Source organism: Dermochelys coriacea, chromosome 25, assembly GCF_009764565.3.
Source record: "Dermochelys coriacea isolate rDerCor1 chromosome 25, rDerCor1.pri.v4, whole genome shotgun sequence".
NCBI lineage: Eukaryota > Metazoa > Chordata > Testudines > Dermochelyidae > Dermochelys > Dermochelys coriacea.
The window spans coordinates 341,526-363,645 of record NC_050092.1 but is presented as its reverse complement, the minus strand read 5'-3'; the positions used below and the strand labels follow the sequence as shown (position 1 = coordinate 363,645).

The 22,120-nt window shown below is 40.9% G+C and overlaps 1 protein-coding gene across 7 annotated transcripts in view; it reads right to left on the bottom strand.

Moving 5' to 3' along the window:
- SPPL2B (signal peptide peptidase like 2B) overlaps positions 1–22,120 on the bottom strand; it is an 88,638-nt gene that overhangs the window by 16,587 nt on the left and 49,931 nt on the right. For 6 of the 7 annotated variants that reach the window (XR_005290201.2, XR_005290200.2, XR_005290199.2 and 3 more), the window contains exons 5-14: positions 20,445–20,584; positions 19,431–19,573; positions 15,054–15,150; positions 14,658–14,774; positions 11,862–11,943; positions 10,343–10,417; positions 10,146–10,208; positions 8,497–8,596; positions 6,878–6,955; positions 2,794–2,954 (exon numbers count right to left, since the gene is read on the bottom strand). Coding sequence is in view for 2 of the 7 variants with exons in the window: in XM_038383603.2 (XP_038239531.1) it covers positions 2,794–2,954; positions 6,878–6,955; positions 8,497–8,596; positions 10,146–10,208; positions 10,343–10,417; positions 11,862–11,943; positions 14,658–14,774; positions 15,054–15,150; positions 19,431–19,573; positions 20,445–20,584 (1,056 nt within the window). In the remaining 5 variants the exon portion in view is untranslated. Of the gene's footprint in view, positions 1–2,726; positions 2,955–6,877; positions 6,956–8,496; positions 8,597–10,145; positions 10,209–10,342; positions 10,418–11,861; positions 11,944–14,657; positions 14,775–15,053; positions 15,151–19,430; positions 19,574–20,444; positions 20,585–22,120 lie in introns of all 7 variants that reach the window. The other variant, XM_038383608.2, reaches the window with a different exon arrangement.

The window sequence follows — 22,120 nt, the reverse complement described above, 5'->3', positions numbered from 1 at the left end:
GATAACCCAAGTTCACAAAGTACCGAGATGAGAAATTAGACTCCTGCCACAAGCCCTACCCATTAGGTCCTATCTCTAACTTTTCCTTTCTACTGGAGAGTAATCAAATTCAACACAGATAATGTCCCAAACATCCGGATAGCAGAAGCCATTTGTTTTAGTTCCTTTACCAATAATTTGCTCTGGTCTTCCCCATGATCAGGTGTCTCTAACAGACTACCTGTAAGATAGTCTAATGGTTTTCTCCACTGTGTTTCATTTTTTCCATTTGCATCATGAGAGCTCAAGTCTGGTTCCTGTAGTATGTTCTCTTAAATAGAAAGTGACCTCTCCTCCTTTCAGCCCTTGTCTATCACTTCTATATATGCTATTCCTATCTGAATTACCATTTGACTTGTACATTTAATTCCAACAAGCTTCTTCAAACTTAAATGTCAAGCTTCCTATGCATTATAAACTGAAACTCAACCTGCTGCTTAGCTCTGTGCCTGACATTTGTGTAGACCAGAGATGGGCAAAACCCACTCTATAGCTATCATTAACCTCAGCGTAGAGAATACAGATTCTAACAAACCATCTTCATCTGTTTCAGAGTAGCAGCCGTGTTAGTCTGTATTCGCAAAAAGAAAAGGAGTACTTGTGGCACCTTAGAGACTAACACATTTATTTGAGCATAAGCTTTCGTGAGCTACAGCTCACTTCATTGGATGCATTTGGTGGAAAATACAGAGGGGAGATTTATATACACACACAGAGAACATGAAACAATGGGTTTATCATACACACTTTAAGGAGAGTGATCACTTAAGATGAGCCATCACCAGCAGCAGGGGGGGAGGGAGGAAAACCTTTCATGGTGACAAGCAAGGTAGGCTATTTCCAGCAGTTAACAAGAACATCTGAGGAACAGTGGGGGGGAGAAATACCATGGGGAAATAGTTTTACTTTGTGTAATGACTCATCCATTCCCAGTCTCTATTCAAGCCTAAGTTAATTGTATCCAGTTTGCAAATTAATTCCAATTCCGCAGTCTCTCGTTGGAGTCTGTTTTTGAAATTTTTTTGTTGAAGAATAGCCACTCTGAGGTCTGTAATCGAGTGACCGGAGAGAACGAAGTGTTCTCCAATTGGTTTTTGAATGTTATAATTCTTGACGTCTGATTTGTGTCCATTTATTCTTTTACGTAGAGACTGTCCAGTTTGACCAATGTACATCTTCATCTGAACACCCATGTTGCACTGATCTGCAATGGGCTGCACCCCTTTCTAAGGATGTTAGTGATGGCTTTCCTTTACACAAATCAGCTGCAGTTTTGCTCCCAACAAGTTTCCAATGTGGCCTTCAGCTATGAAAAGTCTGGCTATCAATGGGATATAGATACTAAATACAAATTGTGGGTATCAGGATTTAAAAAAAGGAAGACACCCTTTTTCATTCCACAATGAACTGCCTACAGGATAAGCTGACTATATTTTAGAAATAAAAAAAAAACAGAGACTTTTGTAGAAACATCTGGAGCCATGAAAATAATCAAGGACTAAAGTGTTTGTTTTGTAAAGTGTGCTGGTGTTATTACTGCCAGCTTCTGACCCAATAGTTGCATAATTCTCCAAGGGGAGGATTTTTCATAGTAACTTAGTGTTCCAAGTGAGGCCTGGGTGTACACACTTCAAAACGTTGCCAGTATAACTATATCAGCTGGGTATATGAAAAAAATCACAAACCTAAGTGACATAGCTATGCTGGCAAACACCCAAGTGTAGACATAGTGATACAGATAGCTCAGTTCAATCAGGGAACTGGCATAAGCAATGTCAGCAAAAGAACTCCTGTCAGTATAAGCGACGTCTCCACTAGGTGGGCCTGCCAGTATAGTTAGGCTGATATAATTATATTGGCAAACCCTTTGTAGTACAGACAAGGTCTGAGTTCAGCATGAAACACTGATAAATTGACTAACATTCACTCTGAGCAAAAGAACTGCTTTGATACTGGACTTTTTTCTTCACTCCAAATACTGTTTATTACACTGAACTCTCATTCCACTGTACAGTGTTTCCTGGTGAACACGCAATAAATTATACTCTGTACGGCAATACGCTTTGAACAAAAAAAAAAAATTCTAAAACAAACAAAAACAAATACACAAGTGTTTTGACTTAAGTGAAAAACCAGGACGTTTCAGGTCTCCTGAAAGCAGCTTGTGGGACATCCTATGAAAAATCTAGTCTCTTTATGCAGGATCTTTAATTGATTTGCTGCATCTTTACCCTTATATTAAATATCTCCTCAATAAATTATCCCTTACTATGAAGTACCTACTCCCTTCATAATGGATGCATTTAATTTTCAATAAAGAATTTAATGGATTAGCCTAACGGTGACAATTTAAGATTCTAAATTAACTCACTACCTCCTTAACTCCTTTTGTTAACCTGCAAAAAAATCCTTACAATTCTTCATATTCATGGAAGTTACCTGATGAAGTTATAATTAATAAAACATACAATAAAGCTGTTTGTTACAACTACCAAGACTTATAGCAGGATCAGGGTGGATAGATAGGGACTGATCTACTTTATCCTGGTCCATTTTAGTGGCTACAAACATTAAAGCAGAAAATTCCAAGGCTCATGTTATGCAATTGCTAAAGCCTGTAAAAGACTCTTTAGGACCAAAACATGAACATTTGTTTTGTTGGAGAGTACTACAATATTTTACTCAACTTTAATTCTATTTAGGATTTATAATATTAGTATTTCTTGAAGACACTCATATCAAACTGGTATTCACCGCAAAGCCGCTGCCCGTCCAGAACATTGCAAGCTCCTTACGCCAAAGAGCCACAGCAAAGCTAGTGATAAGAGTACAGGGCACCAAGTAGAGCAGAGCTGGCTGACCCATCTGCATCAATGCCAAGGCTACAAAGGTCACCAGAAGGCCAATGCCATATGCTAAAAGGAGATAAAAATAGCAAAAGAAAATAATTCAGATACAGTTCTGGTCAAGAATGGCAGTACAATTATCTAGAAAAACATTCTAATGATAGCTTCCTTCAGTTAGTATTATGAACCTTCTTTATAGCGTTTTGCTGACTTCCCTAAATACCACCATTCTGTGTCCAACATTCGTTCAGGATTACTCTTTGCTAATCACGGAAAGACTATCTGCTAGATCAGGGGTGGGCAAACTATAGCTTGGAGGCTGCATCCAGTCCTTCAGATGTTTTAATCCGGCCCTTGAGCTCCCACTGAGAAGCGGGGTCAGGGGCTTGCCCTGTTCCGCGGCTCCCGGAAGCAGTGGCAAGTCCCCCCCTCTGGCTCCTACATGTAGGGGCAGCCTGGGGGCTCCGCATGCTGCCACTGCCCCAGGTGCTGCCCCCGCAGCTCCCATTGGCTGGGAACCTCAGCCAACAGGAGCTGCAGGGGTGGCACCTGCAGATGGGGCAGTGCGTAGAACTGCCTAGCTGCGCCTCCACGTAGGAGCTAGAGGGAGAACATGCAGCTGTTTCTGGGAGCTGCTTGAGATAACACCATCCAGAGCCTACACCCCTGACTCCCTCTCACGCCCCAACCTCCTGCCCCAGCCCTGATCTCCCTCCCATTCTCTGAACCCCTCTGTCCCAGCTCAGAGCACCCTCCTGCACTCCCAACCCGTCATCCCCAGCCCCACCCGAGAGCTCACACCCCAACCAGAGCCCTTACCTCCTCCCATACTGCAACCCCCAATTTCGTGAGCATTCATGGCCTGCCATACAATTTCCATACCAAAATGTGGCTCTAGGGCCTAAAAGTTTTCTCATCCCTGTGCTACACTATGAGACGTTGTCTTTCAGTGAAAGAGGACAAAAAGAAGAGCGATCCAATTGTACAGTATTTGTGGTACAATTAACTCAGTAAGTAGAACAATTTTACAAAGGCAAAATAAACCAATGAAACATTTTATTAAATCATTTGAGTTTTAAAAAATAGCAAAAAAGGCCTTGTATTTAAACCATACAATATTTTAATGAAAACAAATAAATACTGCCTGACCACTATAACCAGCACTTCTTGTGATTTGGATGTGCTTGGCTTTTCACTCACGTTCTTGGGCATCACTGCAACATCATTAAACACATACCTACTTGTGTTTTTGATAGGGTGTACCAGGCCCTTTGTGGCCCCCTGCTTCAGGCCCCACGATCCTACTACATCCTAGTCTAGGAAAGGAACAGTGAAGATGGGTCCTCCAGGCCTGCCTACAGAGACCTCACAGAAGCAGCCAGTCAGAGCTCAACAGACTCAGATAAAAGGAGCTGGAGGACCTTAGCAGGACAGTTCCTAGCTGAGACCAGAGGGGCAAGGAAGGGTGCTTCTCTCTGGCCAATGAGCTTGAGGGATCACCAGTGTTTGGTTCAGGCTGCATTTGCTTAAGCTGTGAGAGAGAGGAGGTGAGAACTTTAACCTGAGGTTAGGGGGGACGATAAAGGGGCTATGTGGGAAGAGGCCCAGGGAAGTAGCAGTATCAAACAGAAGTGAGTGCATATGGCCTCTGTTTATAGGGTCCCTGGGTTGGAACACAGCATAGTGGGCATGCCTGGATTCCCCCACCGATCACCTGCTAAGTGATGAAAACCCCAAGAAGGGGACAAAGCTTGTTTGGAAGTCTGAGGAAAGGACTGAATTTAAAGATCCCAAGGTCTTCAGCAGCTCTGGGGAAGGTAGATAGTTTTTTGACTTTTGCTACTCCCGAATGGCTTCGTTTTGACTGTGAGCGCCTGCTGAAGGGCCAAGGCACTGAAGACCCGCCAAGTGAGGTTCACAACCTACAGAGGGTGCAAGGAGTGGGAAAAGGTCTACAGCACCACACACAACAGTAGAAGGTGTTCAAGGGGTGAATGCTCCCCGTTAGAATGTTACTACTCATTGAAACATTTATATATTTGCAGAAAATATTAAGGAATACAAAAGACCTTTAAAAGCTTGCAAGGTGCAAGTTTGTGGGCTTATTTCTGGTGCAGGAAGATACATAAAATATCCAGACAAAAAGCTTCAATCACTTGAAGTTAAGGTTATAAATGCTAATCTATAACTTAAAGCAGCCATGCAAAATTCTACCCATACGAGGCAAGTATTTTATTGTTGGGAGGCAATATATTGTTTATACAGTTGTTATGACAAAGGGTATGCAAGTAAATTCCGTAGGTAGGCTAGTACATTTCATGTCAATTTTGCAAGGCTGATTTAAGAGAATACCACAGCAGAATAATGTAGTTTTAGTCAAGAAATTCAAATTTAAAGATTACACTTCAACACCCCAAACCTGTGAATGGAAATGCAGCAGCAAGGTAGCTCAAATCATCTTAGGAGTCCCTTTGGAGCTAGCAACTGTTGTAGGAATCCCTACAGTAGTTTTTCCACTATGACCCTCAAATCCCTTTCCACAGTACTCCTTCCTAGGCAATTATTTCCCATTTTGTATGTGTGCAACTGATTGTTCCTTCCTAAGTGGAGTATTTTGTATTTGTCCTTATTTAATTTCATCCTACTGACTTCAGACCATTTCCCCAGTTTGTCCAGATCATTTTGAATTATAATCCTATCCTCCAAAGACATAAATATATCTAATTTATCTAAATATTGTTTAACTTGTTCTTTCCCTATTTTGGCTTGCATTCCTTCCCCCGATTGTTAATATTAATTTTGTTGAGTATCTGGTCATCATGAACCTTTTTAGTGAAAACTGAAGCAAAATAAGCATTAAGCACCTCAGCTTTCTCGATGTCATCAGTTATTAGTGTTAGATGAAATGTACTGAATAAAGCCAAAAGTCAACCAACCCAACAGCCTCCCAAAAGTGTCAGACATCACTCCTTACATGCAGGGCAAAATAAAAAAATTAGCTTTGAGGCAAAGTTTTATCAAATTAGGAGGTGGCAAAATCATTCACAACCTTTCCTGAAAGTGAACCCCCTAATTTTTCAGATTATCATTTAAAAATGCCTTATCTGTTTATCTCAAATTTGAAGAAACTTTTTCCCCCTCCATTAGCAGAGAACCACAAAGGATAAGTTGTAGCTCACTGGGTTAGTCAATCAACTCAGCAGGCCTACACTACTGCTTTAGTTGATCTAACTTATGTCACTCGGGATGTGAAAAAGACACCCCCTCAGTGATGCAAGTTACAGCGACTTAAGCGCTGTCCACACGGACATAGCTTCTGTCTCTCGTGGACGTGGTGTAATTATGCTGACGAGGAAGTGCTTTCCCATTGGCATAGAGCGTCTTTACAAGATGCGCTACAGCGCTGATGTAGAGCTTCTAATGTAGACCTGCCCCCAGTGTTGTCAAAAAAAATCAGACTTTTAAAATAAAGTTAGTAGTATCTATGAAGACACTACTGTCTCTACAATTTAATTTAATTTAATTTAAACAGGTCAATTACAGATTTTTTTTGCAGACATACAGTTTAAGACTGAAGTCAAGAGGACAATCACTAAACTTGAATTCTCTCATGTAATAAATGCAATTTGAAAGGTTCACTAACAAGCAAATTACAATGATAACAAAGAATAAATGTATCCCAAGCACACATAAAAACACTGTAATTCAACCAAAAGGTTCTGGTGAAGGTGTAAATCACAACGAAGAGCTTACTTTCTAGTTTGGACAGGCAAAGCAGCTCAGAAAATGCGTTATGCTAGATGAGCTAGGGTTCGAAGGTCCAACCTCATACGTAGTACAGTTTTTATTTATTTATTTTAAAACCGCTTCACTGCTTGATTGTTGAAAGCAAGATAAGAGTTGAAAAGCAAGCTATGTAATATGAGAGCTCTGGCTTTGCTTTTCAAGGGATTGCACTAGCTGCTGTGTAGAAATACCAGGGTCATACATACCTATAGTGCAGGCTACAAAATAGACTCTGGAGGATTGCACCTGAATATCAAATCTATGGCAGTAGGCTACCAGTAAGCCTAGGGAAGTAAAGAAAAGTTAAGCATTTTTTAAACACATACACACTAATTGTAAGATGCACAGAATGTAGTGCCCTATCTAGGTGCTTATAAGATGGCCCACCACCGTGCTAGATTTCCTGCCTAATAAGCTGTGCCCTACCATCCTGATATGATTCACAAGAGTGCACAACTCATAGAACAGAAGATATGCACTTCTACTGTATTGGATGACATTAACTATTGAATCAGAAACTTGACATCAGTAAGTAAACACCATTCCAGTAAATAACAGACAGTCCATATGCAATGTAAACAACTGCATACAAGCAGCATTAACAGTGACAGCAACCATAACTTGTGCCCTTTACATTCGTGTAGACTTCTATATTAGTGCATAGAGTGGTAATTTATGGCTTATATCTGTGTCCTTAAGGGTCAGTTCAAGATCTTGGCAGTATTACCATACAGAGCAGACCAAATTATTTACAACTCAAATGTTTTTCAGTCCAAAGTGAGCAGACTTGACAGTATCTCCAATGAATAATCAAAATACTGAATAGCAGAGTTCATATTGTGCATATGAAATTTTCCTCATTAATGCTCATATCCATTGTAGGTCCCAGGATATTAGCGAGAGAAGGTGGGTGAGGTAATATCTTGTACTGGACCAGCTTCTATTGGTGAAGGAGACAAGCTTTCGAGATTACACTGAGCTCTTCTTCAAGAGGGTCCCTGGGCTCTCAAGTAGAGCTCTGTGTAAGCTCAAAACTTGTCTCTCTTTTTTGGAAGTTGGTCCAAAGAAAGATATCATCTCCCTCACATACCTACTGTACTAATTTTCTTGAAACTCAGCTTACTACTTAGATCCCAGCAAGATCATTAGACAAGCCAGTTGTGACCTTACTATCTTCTCTCACTGTTATCTGTGTGCAAAATTTCTTATAGGACTATAAAACTTAAAAAAAAATGTATACACGATTCAAAAATTACTATCAATTTTGGTGAAATGGAAAAAAAAAACCCTACAATTTTGAATTAAGACCAGCAGAAATTTCAGACCAATGAAACTGAAAGGCAACATATGTAAAACTCTAAGAGGATTAAAAAAAGAAAACAAAACACAGTACACAATTACCCTGTGGAACCTGTGAAACAAGATATTAAGGCTAAAAGATAGCACAATTAAAAGATCAGATATTTATACGGTTAATAAAAACATTCAGTTTCATTAGACAGGATGCAAAATTTAAGAGTATAAATGCTCATGTTTCAGGACATAAAGCAACCACCAGCTGCATCCCTTTAAATTTCTTGACTTCCCTGCATGCACAAGTCTCATCATAACACCAAATTCATGTAGATTCTTCTCATTTAATTTATCTGTTAAGAAAAGCAAACAGAGCAGAGCCAAAGGAAAAATGGGTATGTTTATGAATCACCAGCTTGGGAGAGGTCAAGTCAAATTTACCACTTGGAGTGGGAATTGAGGGAGAAGGGAGACGTGTCAATAAGAACTTTTCCTTTTGCATCATATTGCTTAGGCAAACAATCAGAAATACCTGGAACTAAGATGTCTCCAAATCCTAGGAGGGAAAAAGGCCTATCACAAAGAGCCAATGGTGAAGAGTTCAGCCTTGGAACCTTCAGGACCATGGGGAGCTTGGAAATGAGAGAAGACATGTTTTATAAAGCAGAAAGGTTTCACCCACGTACTAACCGTACCAAATACATGTTCATCTTGTCATACTGGTTATGCAGACTTTAAACAGATGAAACCTACATATACGAGCACGAGTATTATCTGAGTGTTATTTTTCATTTTACTGAGCTCCCTTGAACAGGATAGATTGATTAAAATCACTGATTTTTAATCATTTAAATCAGCAAGCAGAAAATCTTGCTTTAATTACCAATTTTAATCCTGCTGAGCATTTGTATTTTGTAATTATTGGTTCTCAATGGTTTGTATAATTTGGTATTGTTTTGCTAACCAGGAGGATACATTGTATCTATCTACCTTTATTTAAGAACTATATTGCTTACCATACATCTATTCAGATTCTTAAGTTTTACATTTATTATTATACTAGAAAATGGTGAATAATGCACTTCTTATTTAAGAGATGATTTTTTTTAAACTTGGAATTTGTGTCAAGCTGCATTTGTATGCAAATTGGAATTCAATTAAAAATCCAAAAAAACAAACATTTTAAATAAGTTTTAACTAGTTAAATAAAACTACCTCAAATGTGCTGGATATATAAAACTTATTTTTTTTTCCCCTTAACAAAACATGTTTTGCATTTAAAACTAACTCTTATTAAACAAAGAAAGTATTATCTGTAGTAGTGAACTGAACTGATTGTTTCTGGTCACCATGTCCCTTCAAGATTTTAGAACTACTAGATCTCATTGTCTTGCATCTTATTTTAATTCATAGATGGGAAAAAGAAAACAAGCTTTCCTACTTTCACAACTCTCATTTGGTTTCTCAGCTCTGAATTAACCAGTCATTGAACTGAACACGTCAAATAAACCAAAATGAGGAAACACTCTTCTGCACCCGTAAAGGAGACTATTCCTCCCAAAAGTTAGTTGAGAACTTCAACAAATGTTGATTCTAGGTGCTTAGCCAGTGACTTCCACCAGTTCAGTGGTTTGACTTTCTTAAATTCTTTGGGAAAAAAAGATGTACTGCTTGAAGATTTTTTTTTAAACTTAAATGATTTTTATTTAAATGGACCGTGTAAGTGATGAATAGCTTGCTCCACTCATTGTTCTGCACACCAGAAGTTCTTACTACACTGTGCTTTTTCATGTCACGGTAGTGCGCATATTGTTCTGACCACAGAAATGGAAGAAATACACGTACCTCAGCAGACATTAACAAAATTAAATATTATTATATTTACATGGTTCTTTACAAATACAGCACAAATTTCCCTGCACTGAAAACTTACAATTCAAGATGTGACGACATTGGCCCTACTGCTGAAAGTTACTTAAAATTCTACTTCTGAGAATGCTGTGGATTCCCATGGAGCTCTGCAGTGCTTTATATTTCCACGCCAAATGCTTTCGAAACTAGCGGCCCCAGAAGTGCCAGGCCATTTCAGCAGCTCTTTGTGGTCTGACCCTTTCAGAAGTTGAAAGCCTCAGAGGTTAATAGCTAGTAGATACTTTCATATTTTCAAAATGCATACAGTACCTTTTCATGAGTGGCAGAGTCAGTCGGGCCCGCAGCCACCTCCACCATTATACTCTGCCCTGTCTAAAGAAAAGAGGGGAAACTGTAAACCAGAACTTCAGTCAGCATGTCTGGATAATTTAAGAACACACACAGAAATGTGCTGTTCGGTTACAGTCCATTCTGAACACCAAGCACTGGAGACACACTGTACATACCTTTGTTAGAAAAGGTGTGATGAATACGAAGAACACATCATACACAAAAAGAACCATCAGGAGCAAGGTGCAAGCCTGGGGGAAAGATGAGTGCTTCAGTGGATATTTTATGTACTCTGTGCTAGCTAATGGAAATAAATTTACTGTTAGCAGGTCAAGAGTATTCAGTTTCCAAGATTTATTCAATATACCCATGCATTTTCCCGAATTCAACTCTGCACAGATATATCACATGGAAAGATCTTTCCCTGCACACAATGTGTAACTGTATTATCCTTCAGCCACGACACTACACTTCCTCCCAACAGAATTCCTGCCATGAAATATGCTTGCTCTATGAAGTCTAAATATGCTGCAATTCTGTTTTGTTCGGAATTGTGGGAAAGCTCTGAAGGACAGATTCCATTAGACAGTAGTAGCTATAACACTATTCTGGCCAATCCATGCTGGGCCTCTGACAGTAGTTTTGCACAAAGTCAAGTTGCCCACCTTCCTGGCCCAGTAAGAAAATCTGCTATGGCAGTTGCTTACAATAAGAGATGGAGGGGTCAGTCTGACTCAGAATGATCAGCTGGAGGACACAAGCATTCAGTTGAAAGGAAGAGGAAAGTCAAGATCTGGGATAGTACCCAATTCAGAGGCGTGGGACCCATAAATACCAAAGCACATTCCACCCCCGCACTGCATGTTTGTTTATGTAGTCCAAAGAATGAGAATGTTGCCAGGATACAAAAAGGTGCAATAGAACAGGGATATATCACAGAGGGAATCTGCACCATCAGAACAAACTCTTCATAGACAAATGAAAGTTCGAATGATGAATTTTACAAAAACAAAAAGAATAGGTGGACCCTATTCATTCATGAAGGACTGCACTGTGAAACGATGGGTTTGCTTTTCTTTTCTCCTTCAGAAGCTCTTTTAAGTGTAAAAGTGAGGCCTAAATTATGCTGGGGGCTCTGGAAAGGGCCATTCTGATCAGATATCAAGATTCAAGACATTTGTAGATGTCTGTCTAGACGATAATCCAGCAATCTCAACAGGTACAAATCTGACTCCACTTCAGCACTTGGCCAGTCCAAGATCCAATATGAGTACTCTGGCCCTTCAAGTGACTTTTTGTCTCCATGAATCTGAAAGCTATAGGAGAGCCTAAAGCGGAGCACTGCATCAATGGTGGAGAGGGCACAAGCACAGTTCGTTTTTATCCCTTTGTCCTATTCCTGCATGGACACCCCTTTCCCAAAGTCTTACCTCACATTTATATGATAGTAGTTGGTACTTTCAGATAGGGGCTATTTTCTGTTAGTAGCCAGCTCTCTACTGAATGAGAGGTTACCAACCTTGTGCAAGCCATTCGATTTCTTAAACTTCTTTGTCCACGTTTGCCCCAATCCACGCACAGCATCAGTTAAAACCAGAAATGTGTTTCCAAATCAATGTGTGTAATCAAAAACTGCCCTTTTATACACCATGGCTGAGCAGGTTCTTTATTTTGGCACTTGTACTGTTTCCGTACCTTGAATGTAGGTAGGCGGATTGTTTTCAACATGTAAAGGCAGAAGGCGATTCCCAGAGCATCTTGCAGAATCCATGCCCACCTAGAGAGACAAGAATGTTACTTTCCTGCAGGAGGCACAAAAAGAGCCAATCCAAATCAGGCTCTCTCAACCACATTAGGAATAGTCGCTTACCACCAGCTTGGGCAAAGAACACACGCTACATAGACACATTATTAGTGTTGTCTTTTTCTCTCTTTTGAATTAACTTTTATAATAGGCTAAAAAACTGAGACAGATGTAAAATTTAGTACCTAGTGCCTTATCTGTTATGACAATAAAAAAAATTGTAGTAGACACGGTGCATTTTGTGCATGCCAATTAAGTCTATGAAAACCAGTTAGCTTCTGTAGTTGTCTTGTACCCACATACCCCTCCCCACTTTCTGTCAACGGTCTAGAACCTGGACATCAAAACAGACTGAGAAAGACTATTAAACATTCATTGCCAGTACACCATTTTTAATCACTGAGAACTTTTCAATAACTGAAGTTAGTGTGTTTGTGAAAGATATTACTGTTTCTAGTGCTACTGAAATTATAATTTATATAGTAAGCTATTACATCATATTATATATTTAAAATGAATTTCTGATGTCAAGTTGGGGTATTTCATGTACTTGTATTGATATAATCTAGGAAAAAACTTTCATATTTCTGCAAGTATTTAATCCAATTTCAATTTTACAAATTTACCTGCAGACCTATTATGGATTAGCAAGGAAGTAACAAAGGGACATTGTTCATTTATTTTGGCAGATACAAGTTAGCTTTATTTATTTGCAGTAATACCAATAAATGTGCTTCAGTACTGAATTCTTAGTAACATGAGACCTCATTACAACAATCTGCTATTTTCTGAGAAGTAGGGAGAGATCACAGGGTGTTTGTGGAGGGACTTAATGTGGTCTGTCAATTAGCTAAGTAACAATTTTTGAGGTTCAGCTGTATTTACTAACCGGGATAATTTAAAATGAACTGCTCAAAAGTTTGCCACTATTAAAAAGAACAGGAACTGTTATCTACCACAATCTCTACTTAGGTAAGTTACACTGGGCCTTATCTTAGCTCCTCTGCATGCTATAAAAGCGTATATTCTTACAAAGGACCAAATATTTTCATTTTATCTCATCATATCTGTTCAATTAATGTTCCAATTTTCTGGGTAGCCAAGAACAATTTTACTTTGGGAAAAAACACAACCAAAAAACCAACCCAAGCCCAGAAGTCTATATAGCAATGAAACAGACCCGCAGCCCGAGCCTGACGAACCCTAGTTGGTTGGCACAGGCCATCTATAGATGTCTAGTTGCTGTGTAGAGATACCCATAGAGGTTTGCAGTGCTTTAACTCAGTGGCTCTCAATCTTTCCTTACTACTGTACCCCTTTCAGGAGTCTGATTTGTCTTCTGTACCCCAAGTTTCACCTCACTTAAAAGCTACTTGCTTACAAAATCAGACATAAAAATACAAAAATGTTACTGCACACTATTAGAACATAAGAACGGCCATACTGGGTCAGACCAAAGGTCCATCTAGCCCAGGATCCTGTCTTCCGACAGTGGCCAATGCCAAGTGCTGCAGAGGGAATGAACAGAACAGGTAATAATCAAGTGATCCATCCTGTCGCCCATTCCCAGCTTCTGGCAAACAGAGGCTAGGAACACCATCCCTGCCCATCTTGGCTAGTACATCCCCCTCACTACCTATACAAACTAACTAACAATTTATTTTTTTAATCCCGTTCCTATCCCACCCTGCAGTAACCATTCCCACCCATTCCTGCATTGTTTCTTGCATTTTTATGCTGTTTCCACAAAACCTTAGATCCCGCAAATCCAGCGAGAGAGAGAGATTCCCCCATGCTGCTTAAAAACCAAACCAAACCTCAACTGTCAGTTTATATATATATATATATAAATAAAATAAATAAATAAATGGAATTCAGACAATTTTTACCATAAACTGACAAGAGATTTGGTATTTTCCCACAAATTACAGCAATTTGGGTTTTTTTGCCCATCCAAATCCACCCGCAAAAAAAGTACATTTTACTTGCTCCCACTATTATGGCAGCAGGATGGCAGCAGGTCCTGTGGGACCCGTGGGATCCTAATCCCACTGCAGAGTTCTAACATACAGATTCTGCTGGCCAAAAGACTCTGAACTTGAGTGCATGAGGCACATGTGCACGGTTAGTGGAATGTGCATACGGACAAGAACACAAAGGAGAATTAGTAGTTAAGTGATCTATACCAAATGAGTAATGGTTTTAACAACAGTCCAGATGAACCATTCCGAACAAACACCTGGTGCCACATACCCAAATCATGGGCCAGTCCTATATCCCTGTCCAGCACTGAGACTGGACGGGGAGGATTCCACCCAGCAGCGGAACTCATGGCCTAATTTCCATTCCCATTCTGGAAGGCTGAGGCCCTGCAAAGTGCAAGACCACCCAGGATCCCAGTGGCAGCACAATGTACTGTGCCTATGAAAACCTGGGCTTGGTAGCAGGTACAGCTTTATGAACCATGGGTCAGTGGGCTCAGAGTACAGTGCAGAGATGAAGTACTCGGTTCCTGGAAGATGTGGTTGACAATTTCTAGCTGCCTAAATTCTGCAGCCCCTCTTCCCTTCTTACTCTGGAGCAGTACAACACAGGCTTTTGAGGGGGTCTGTTAACTTGTTCTCCTGGACAACACAAAGTATTCAGTATTACAGTGACTCAGTGTGGAAAGCAAAGCCTGGACTTACTGATCTTCATTTCTGAAGACTCCCCAGACCACACTAATAGAGATACAAAACACAGCCAGAAGCAACATCCGGACCTGCGGACGCTTGTGAAAATATGGCAAGTTGTTGTCAGGGATTCTGAAAGTGGAAAACATACCATGTAAACATTAACAGACAAAGGGAATATCAAGGGCACTTTAGGTAAAGCTTTGAACACCATATAGGCATACTGGAAAACAACCACCTCACACCTGCTCCTGATTTTTGGCACAATTACCCTTTTTCAGTTTAACATTTTTAATTATGCAGCAACAATCGAAGTCTAACTCCGACCTAACACCCAAGGGAAGCATCCAATACTCTAAGACTACATGAAACACATTTTTGACTTTAAAAAGTATGCAAATGGTCAAATACCTGCACTTCCCCAATGGGAATCTTCTTACAAAGGGAGACAGACAACTGTAGAGACCAATGGCGGCAGCCAGGCAGAAAATCCCTATAATAACATAGACTGAAAGAGTAAAATTAATAAGTGATGGTAGGATACCAGACACTGTCCCTCACATCTCAACCATGAAGTGAGCTGTAGCTCACAAAAGCTTATCCTCAAATTAATTTGTTAGTCTCTAGGGTGCCACAAGTACTCCTTTTCTTTTTGCGAATACAGATTAACACGGCTGCTACTCTGAAACATCTCAACCATGTGGCTCTCCATATCCCCAAACTGGAGAAAAGAAAACCATATTAAAAAGTGTATTAAAAGCCAACATTGATATCTCGTGGGATTATTCAGGTAAATGAAAAGTTACTTACTCATGCAAGACAACAGCCTGTGGCAAGGCAGGGAAGAGGTTGTTTACAGTTTTATAGATAGAAGATTAAACTCCCGAGGGGATTCTGAAGTATTACTGTTTGCACCCGAGGTCTCTTACTACTTAAATATTGTTGAATTCTATCTAGCTCATCCTCTATTAGTTGCCCATTTGCTCTTATGCAATAGACTTTGTTGCATGCAGTTATTAATAGATAAACTGTATCTTGCAAATATTTAGCAGTTTGTCATTAAATTACACCAAAAAATGGACAGCTATTTACCACTTTACTGGTCACATATTCAACTGGTCACTATGTGGATTTTGTTAATCAGTATTATTAATATGTTGATATAACAGGATTTTCTTCTTCAATTCCTTACATAAAGATGGGGCATAAAAACATGTTGCTCTACAAAGTCTTTCATGGTTATTAGCTGGAGCTCATTTCAATGAATTAAACTTTCAAACTACATTTCCAGGTCCCTTTCTGAAGCGATCATATAATTTAACAGTAACCTACTAAATTACATGATAAAAGTGTACACAATCCGATGCTGCTTTCCATGTTTTAACAACATTAAAATGACTAAGAAATCAGTTTATACATTGCAATTACACAGACTTCTCCAGACAAGACCAAGAGCAAGGAGTTCCACATCTAAGTGGGGATTCATAGATTTTAAGGCCAAAAAGGACCATTATGATCATCTAGTTTGAATGCTTCCATAACACCTGCAATACCTGCATCAAGCCTAGAACTTGTGGTCAAGCTAAAGCAGATATTTTGGAAGCTTGATTAAAAACTTCAAGCAGTGGGGAATCCACCACATCCCTATCTAAATTGTCCCGATTACCATGTTTAAAAATAACGCCTTATTTCTTTCCTAAATCTATTTAGCTTCAGCTTCCAGACAAAAAGAAAAGGAGTACTTGTGGCACCTTAGAGACTAACAAATTTATTTGAGCATAAGCTTTCGTGAGCTACAGCTCACTTCATCGGATGCATCAGAAACCTGTCAGCTTCCAGACACTGGATCTCGTTCTGCTTTTGTCTGCTACGTTAAAGAGCTCTCTACTATCAGAAATCTTGTCCCCAGGTAGGTATTTATAGACTGTGATCAAATCAGCTCTTAAGCCTCTCTTTGATAAGCTAAATAAATAGAGCTTCAAGTCAAGTCTTTAATTGAGGACGAGTAATATGGCTTCTTAAATTTAATCTCTAGAATACTAGTAGATCAGACTTAGGCACATAATGACCCTTGGAAAGCTTGCATTGACAAGGAGAATGTGTAAGCAGTGGTTCTTTCTCCATCTCAGTTTCTATGATTATTATGAAAGAAGGAAGTTCTAGTCCTTCAGATATGATCTTAGGGAAGAGCCAGCCACCTCTCACTGAGGTGCTAGAAGTACTCCCAAGGGAATTCTACACTAAAATATTAAAAATTGTGTACCAAAAAAATTAAAAATTCTGTGCACAATATTTTAAAATTATGCACATTTTTATTTGTTAAATAAATAAATGTGGATCTCCAGCATGGTAATGGGGAGCATAGGCCACTGGCTGCAGAGAGGTGGGAGATCACCCTGAAGCCCTCCTTCCTTCCCCCACAGGGCAGGAACTTGGCGGTAAGGCTGCATCTGACCCTGACACAGTGCAAGGGCCGGGCCTATCCCAGAAACATCCTGGGGTCCTGCCCCTCTGTGTCATGTGCTGGCAGGGTGGCTCAGCCCAGCAGGATCCAAGTGTGGAGGGACTTAGTGCAGGGGATCCAGGTGTGTGTTGAGAGGGTTCTGTGTGGGGCAATCTGGATGCGGGCATCTCAGTAGGGGGTCTGGATGTAGATCTGGATGCACAGGGGCTCATTGCAAGGTTCCAGATGCAGAAGCAATAGGACTCTGTAGGGGGTCCAGGTGAAGATAGTCGGGGCTCAGTGGGGGGGGGGTCTGGTATGAGGGGATGGGGCTCAGCAGGGTGGGAGGTCTGGGTGTGGAAGGCTCAACAGTGGGGTTCCATGTGCTGGGGGAGTGGGGCTTGGGTGCAACTGATTGGGGCTCAGTGGGGTGGGGGGCTGGGTGCGGGGGGCTCATTGAGGTGATCCAGGTACGGAGGGGGTGGCTCGTCAGGGTGGGGGGCTCAGCAGGGGGTTGTGTGGGTGCAGGGGTGGGGCTCGGCCCGGAGTTTGGGTGCAGGGGGTCTCCAAATGCAGGGGGTGAAGCTCGGTGGGATTGGGGTTTGATTGCAGGGGCTGGGGCTTGGCAAGGGACTGGGGCTTGGCAAGGGGTGTCTGGGTGCAGGAGGGCTCCACATTCAGGGGGTGAGGCTTGGTGGGGTGAGGGTTCAGGTGCGGTTGGGGCTCTGGGTGTGGGGATGAGGCTTGGTGAGGGGGTCTGGGTGTGGGGGAGTCCGGATGCAGAGGCATTGGACAGTTGGGGGAGCAGCTCTCCATACAGTGACCCCTCTCCCCACAACTGTGGAGCGATGGGGAACAGGAAGAGGGTGCGTGCGTGGAGCTTCCTGTAGCTGGGGGAGGTTTCTGGAGGTGGGTCGGATCTAGCCATAGCCCTCGTCTTTCCTTCAGGAGAAGAGGAAATTCCATCCTCCCTTGCTCCCAGCCCACCTGGGACTAGCAGTTTTCAGTGCAGGATAGGAGCCACCGGCTGGGGTGGCCCCAGACCCCCACCCTGGGTGATTTACCTCTCTGCCGGCTACTCCGGGAGCCCGAAACAACGCATCCACACTGCCAGGGAGGGGCACATGACCGCTCTTGCAGTTTTCCTTGCTTCCCAGTCAGAAAGTCAGTTGTGGGGAAGAAAAGAAATCTGCAGAGGACATTGAATTCTGCATGCATGCAGTGGTGCAGAATTCCCCCAAGAGTAAAGAAAAATGAGATACAAGATTATATTAAAAAACCCTGCTGTTGCAAACGTCTTTGTTCTACATTTTGGGCTTAACTTCTTCATGATGTTCCTTTAGAGGAGAAAAAAAATCCCCTCTGGTTTTTGCTGGTGAGATAAAATTATTTAAACACATCTAAATCAGTGCATGTTCCTGAAAGGTTAACTAATATATAGTCTGCTTTTAAGCTTAGAAACACTGTAGCTCAAATCTTTTCTGACCATTGGATGGCATGGATTCAAAGCTGAAGACCACAGGGATGGAATAGCAAACACTGCTGAGAAAGACTACAGTAGCCATGAAATATTTTAATTCAGAGACTGAGCTCTGACATGCATTTCTACTCTGAGAAGTGACTAGAAATGGCACATCAAGGTTTCATGTCTATTACACATCAATAAGATGAGATAAAATTTTCTCATGTTAGAAGTAAAAAAAAGGTGTGTTTGTAAGAAAAAAAAACCCCACAACAACCTGGGATTTGAGAGTAATGTAAATTTCTAGCTTGGGCATCACCACCAAAGATTTTGCAAAAAGAAAAGGAGTACTTGTGGCACCGTAGAGACTAACAAATTTACTTGAGCATAAGCTTTCGTGAGCTCCAGCTCACTTCATCGGATGTAGCTCACGAAAGCTTATGCTCAAGTAAATTTGTTAGTCTCTACGGTGCCACAAGTACTCCTTTTCTTTTTGCAAATACAGACGAACATGGCTGTTACTCTGAAACCAAAGATTTTGCTACCCAAATTCAGACACCAGCTACATCTGTGCAATCCCATTCACTTCAATGGAGCTACAGAAGGGTAACTGAAAACTGAATTTGGCCCTGCAATGGGAACCTCACTAACAGTCCTGTTGATGCACAAGCTACATGGGAATCCAGTTTACTCTCAAAGAGATGTGCAAGTCTTCAGAGCTACCAGAAGTAGTAAAAAGCATGTCTGTCACTGGAATAAGTAGATGAGACTCTAAACAAACAAAAGAATCTAACCTGTTTATGAAATGATAGCCGTTTTTACAATCACTTTTCAAACTAGGTATAAAATAAGACAATTTTATAGAAATATAATAAAAAAGCACCTAAGTGGTCATAGAAGAAATAAAGAAGGACCAGCATAGAGCAGCACATCACCACAAATACACAGATCATGATGGGAGTGACATCAACTGTTTCATCGTCATGTTTTTCTGCTCCATCATCTCGTTTGTGCTTCATGTATCGCCTGAAAGAGAGCAGCATGTCGATAATCAGATCCTGCAGTGAACAGACAAGGGCTCTAATCCTTCATGGTGCACAGCACAGAAAGGGGAGGCAATGGGAGGAAGAGGATGAGAATGAGATGACACCTGGGCCTGCATGGAGTCAACGGAGCATCACTTTTTCCTTCTTAGGAAAGGGAATATATAAAATTTCAGCAACGGGTCTCAATGAACATAGTGTTTAAAATATGAAATATTTTAAAATATGAAAAGATCCTCAACACAGGCTGCAAAAACATTCACACTTTAGTCAACACATGATTAAAAATATTTGTTGTATTTCTTGCACTAAAATTATCATTGGGTGGATAAATAAATCCCTCTCTAAAAGAAATTATACTAGTAAGAAAAAAAGTTATCTAGAATATTTTCTATGAACTGAAAAACACCAATAAAAGCCTAAAGGAGCCCTTATAGAGGCCCAGATAGGAAGACTAAACATTTCTGCTGAATTCTTCTTTTTAACATTTTAAAAACATGCTCCAAGTTTTTTCTTTGTAAATTGAGGCACCAAAGTACCGTAAATTCAAATTACATTGAAATAACTCCAAAGATCATTGTTTAGTTGGTTTTGGTCCTGCTTTGAGCAGGGCGTTGGACTAGATGACCTCCTGAGGTCCCTTCCAACCCTGATATTCTACGATTCTAGGCTTGCCCACACATACATTTATCACTTCAATGTTTTCCACATTTCAGATGCACAGGCACAGCCACCCCAACAGCTGAAGCAGTGCTGCTTTGGACTTCTCTGAATCATATTTGCTAAGCATTCTTTGAACCATAACAGAACTCAAGAACATCTGCACAACATGGCACTAAATTTGCTCTACTTACTTTTTCACATCCCTGCTTCCTGCCCAATAGCCTCCAATTGCAACGGTGCCCACAGCCATTACAAAGATAATCACCATGTTATAGTCAAGAACAGGCTCATTAGGCGCATACATTGCCACCTTCACTGATCTGCCAAAACTCTGTAATGGAAACATGATAATTACAAACTGTTTAGTGTTTCAGCCTCAACAGAATCAACTATTTCTTTAAACCCAGTAAGATAATTTCTATTGCTATCTACGTGAAAGTGTTTTGTCAGTTCCTCACTCAGCCTTCAGCCTGATGTTAACAGCTCCAGTGTTTGTAGTTGGCGGTTTAGCAACATGACCCACGTCCTCCAAGAGAACCATGATGGGATTTTCAAAACTGCTCCACATTGACTCAGTTGCCTCAAAGTTAGAGGAACACAGTGCTTTTGAAAATTCCCAGCCTTCATGTCTTCTTACTTAGCCGCCTCCTCCCCAAAAGTAAGATTCTCCAAAGAGGAGTGGAGTAGCTAAGGATGGCTACATTTCTGAAAGAAGTTCACCTGCTGACCTTAAAGAAAACAAACTATTGGCAGAATCTTCTTAGTTCAATGTAGATGCCATTAACTTGATGATAACAATCTCGTACCCAGAGAAATGCTTCTATGCACATTCCCAAGGTAGAGAGGATGAGAAGCCCCTCTGATAAGAACTAGAAAAGGACTTTTGTTTTTTTTGATGCAGTCGATAAGACACATGGCACAAAGTATGCTGAGAGAGGTTATGTTGTTTTTTTACAAAAGCACTCAGAGGCCTTCTCTGTGCAGGGGGTTTATTTCACACCAAGTTGACACACAGTAGTTGGCGTGCACTATGTACGCCATACCAATAGTGTGCATATGGGATGGCTATGCCCTCTTTCAATTCGCATCATTGAATACATGTGGTGGGGTCTTGTTGTGTACTAACCTTGTGGCATTCTGGGAAGACACCCATGATCTTTGCTTCACGGCTGAGCAGTGTGTATTCTCGGTTTTTTCTCATTGTGTGTTGCAAATGCATAGTGGAAGCCAGGCAGAAGCCAGGGGAATTCTGGGACTTGGGGTCAAATTACACAGGTTATTTTGGAACTCTCCCTATTTACCTTAATGAATAAAGGAGACTATTACCCCAGGATCACTATGGAAACTGCTCTGGTTATCCTGGGAGACATGGCTTAACCTCTGCTTCCCTGGATAAAGAAGCCATTCAGAGCCACTTGGACAGAAGGAAGAAACTGTTTAACTATTGCCTCAGTAGCTGCAGACAGTGGAATGTGCATTTGGCTGTCTGAAAGAAAGGTGGCAGTGTTTATGGGCTAGGTTGAAAGCTGCAGAAAACAACTTGCCTCACTGCATGCTGTATTGTGCACAATACTTATGAGCATAAGGGAGAAAGCCTTAACAAGGGGTGTGATGCTAGGTGCAAAGACATGCTCAACAGTTTGAGCAGACAGCAAGGCATCCATTAGAAAATGAAACATCAGGGCGATGGGATGCCTACTGCTCTTATCTTTAGTCTCAGGCCTGAAAATGTGCAGCTGTACATTCAGCTGTTATGGGGGGGGAGGGAGAAGAATGGATTGCATACATTGCAGTCTCTTTTATGAGTAGCAGAAGTGGCACATTGTGGCAGTCCTCATTTTATCATGTGTGTGCCTTTACACTTTCA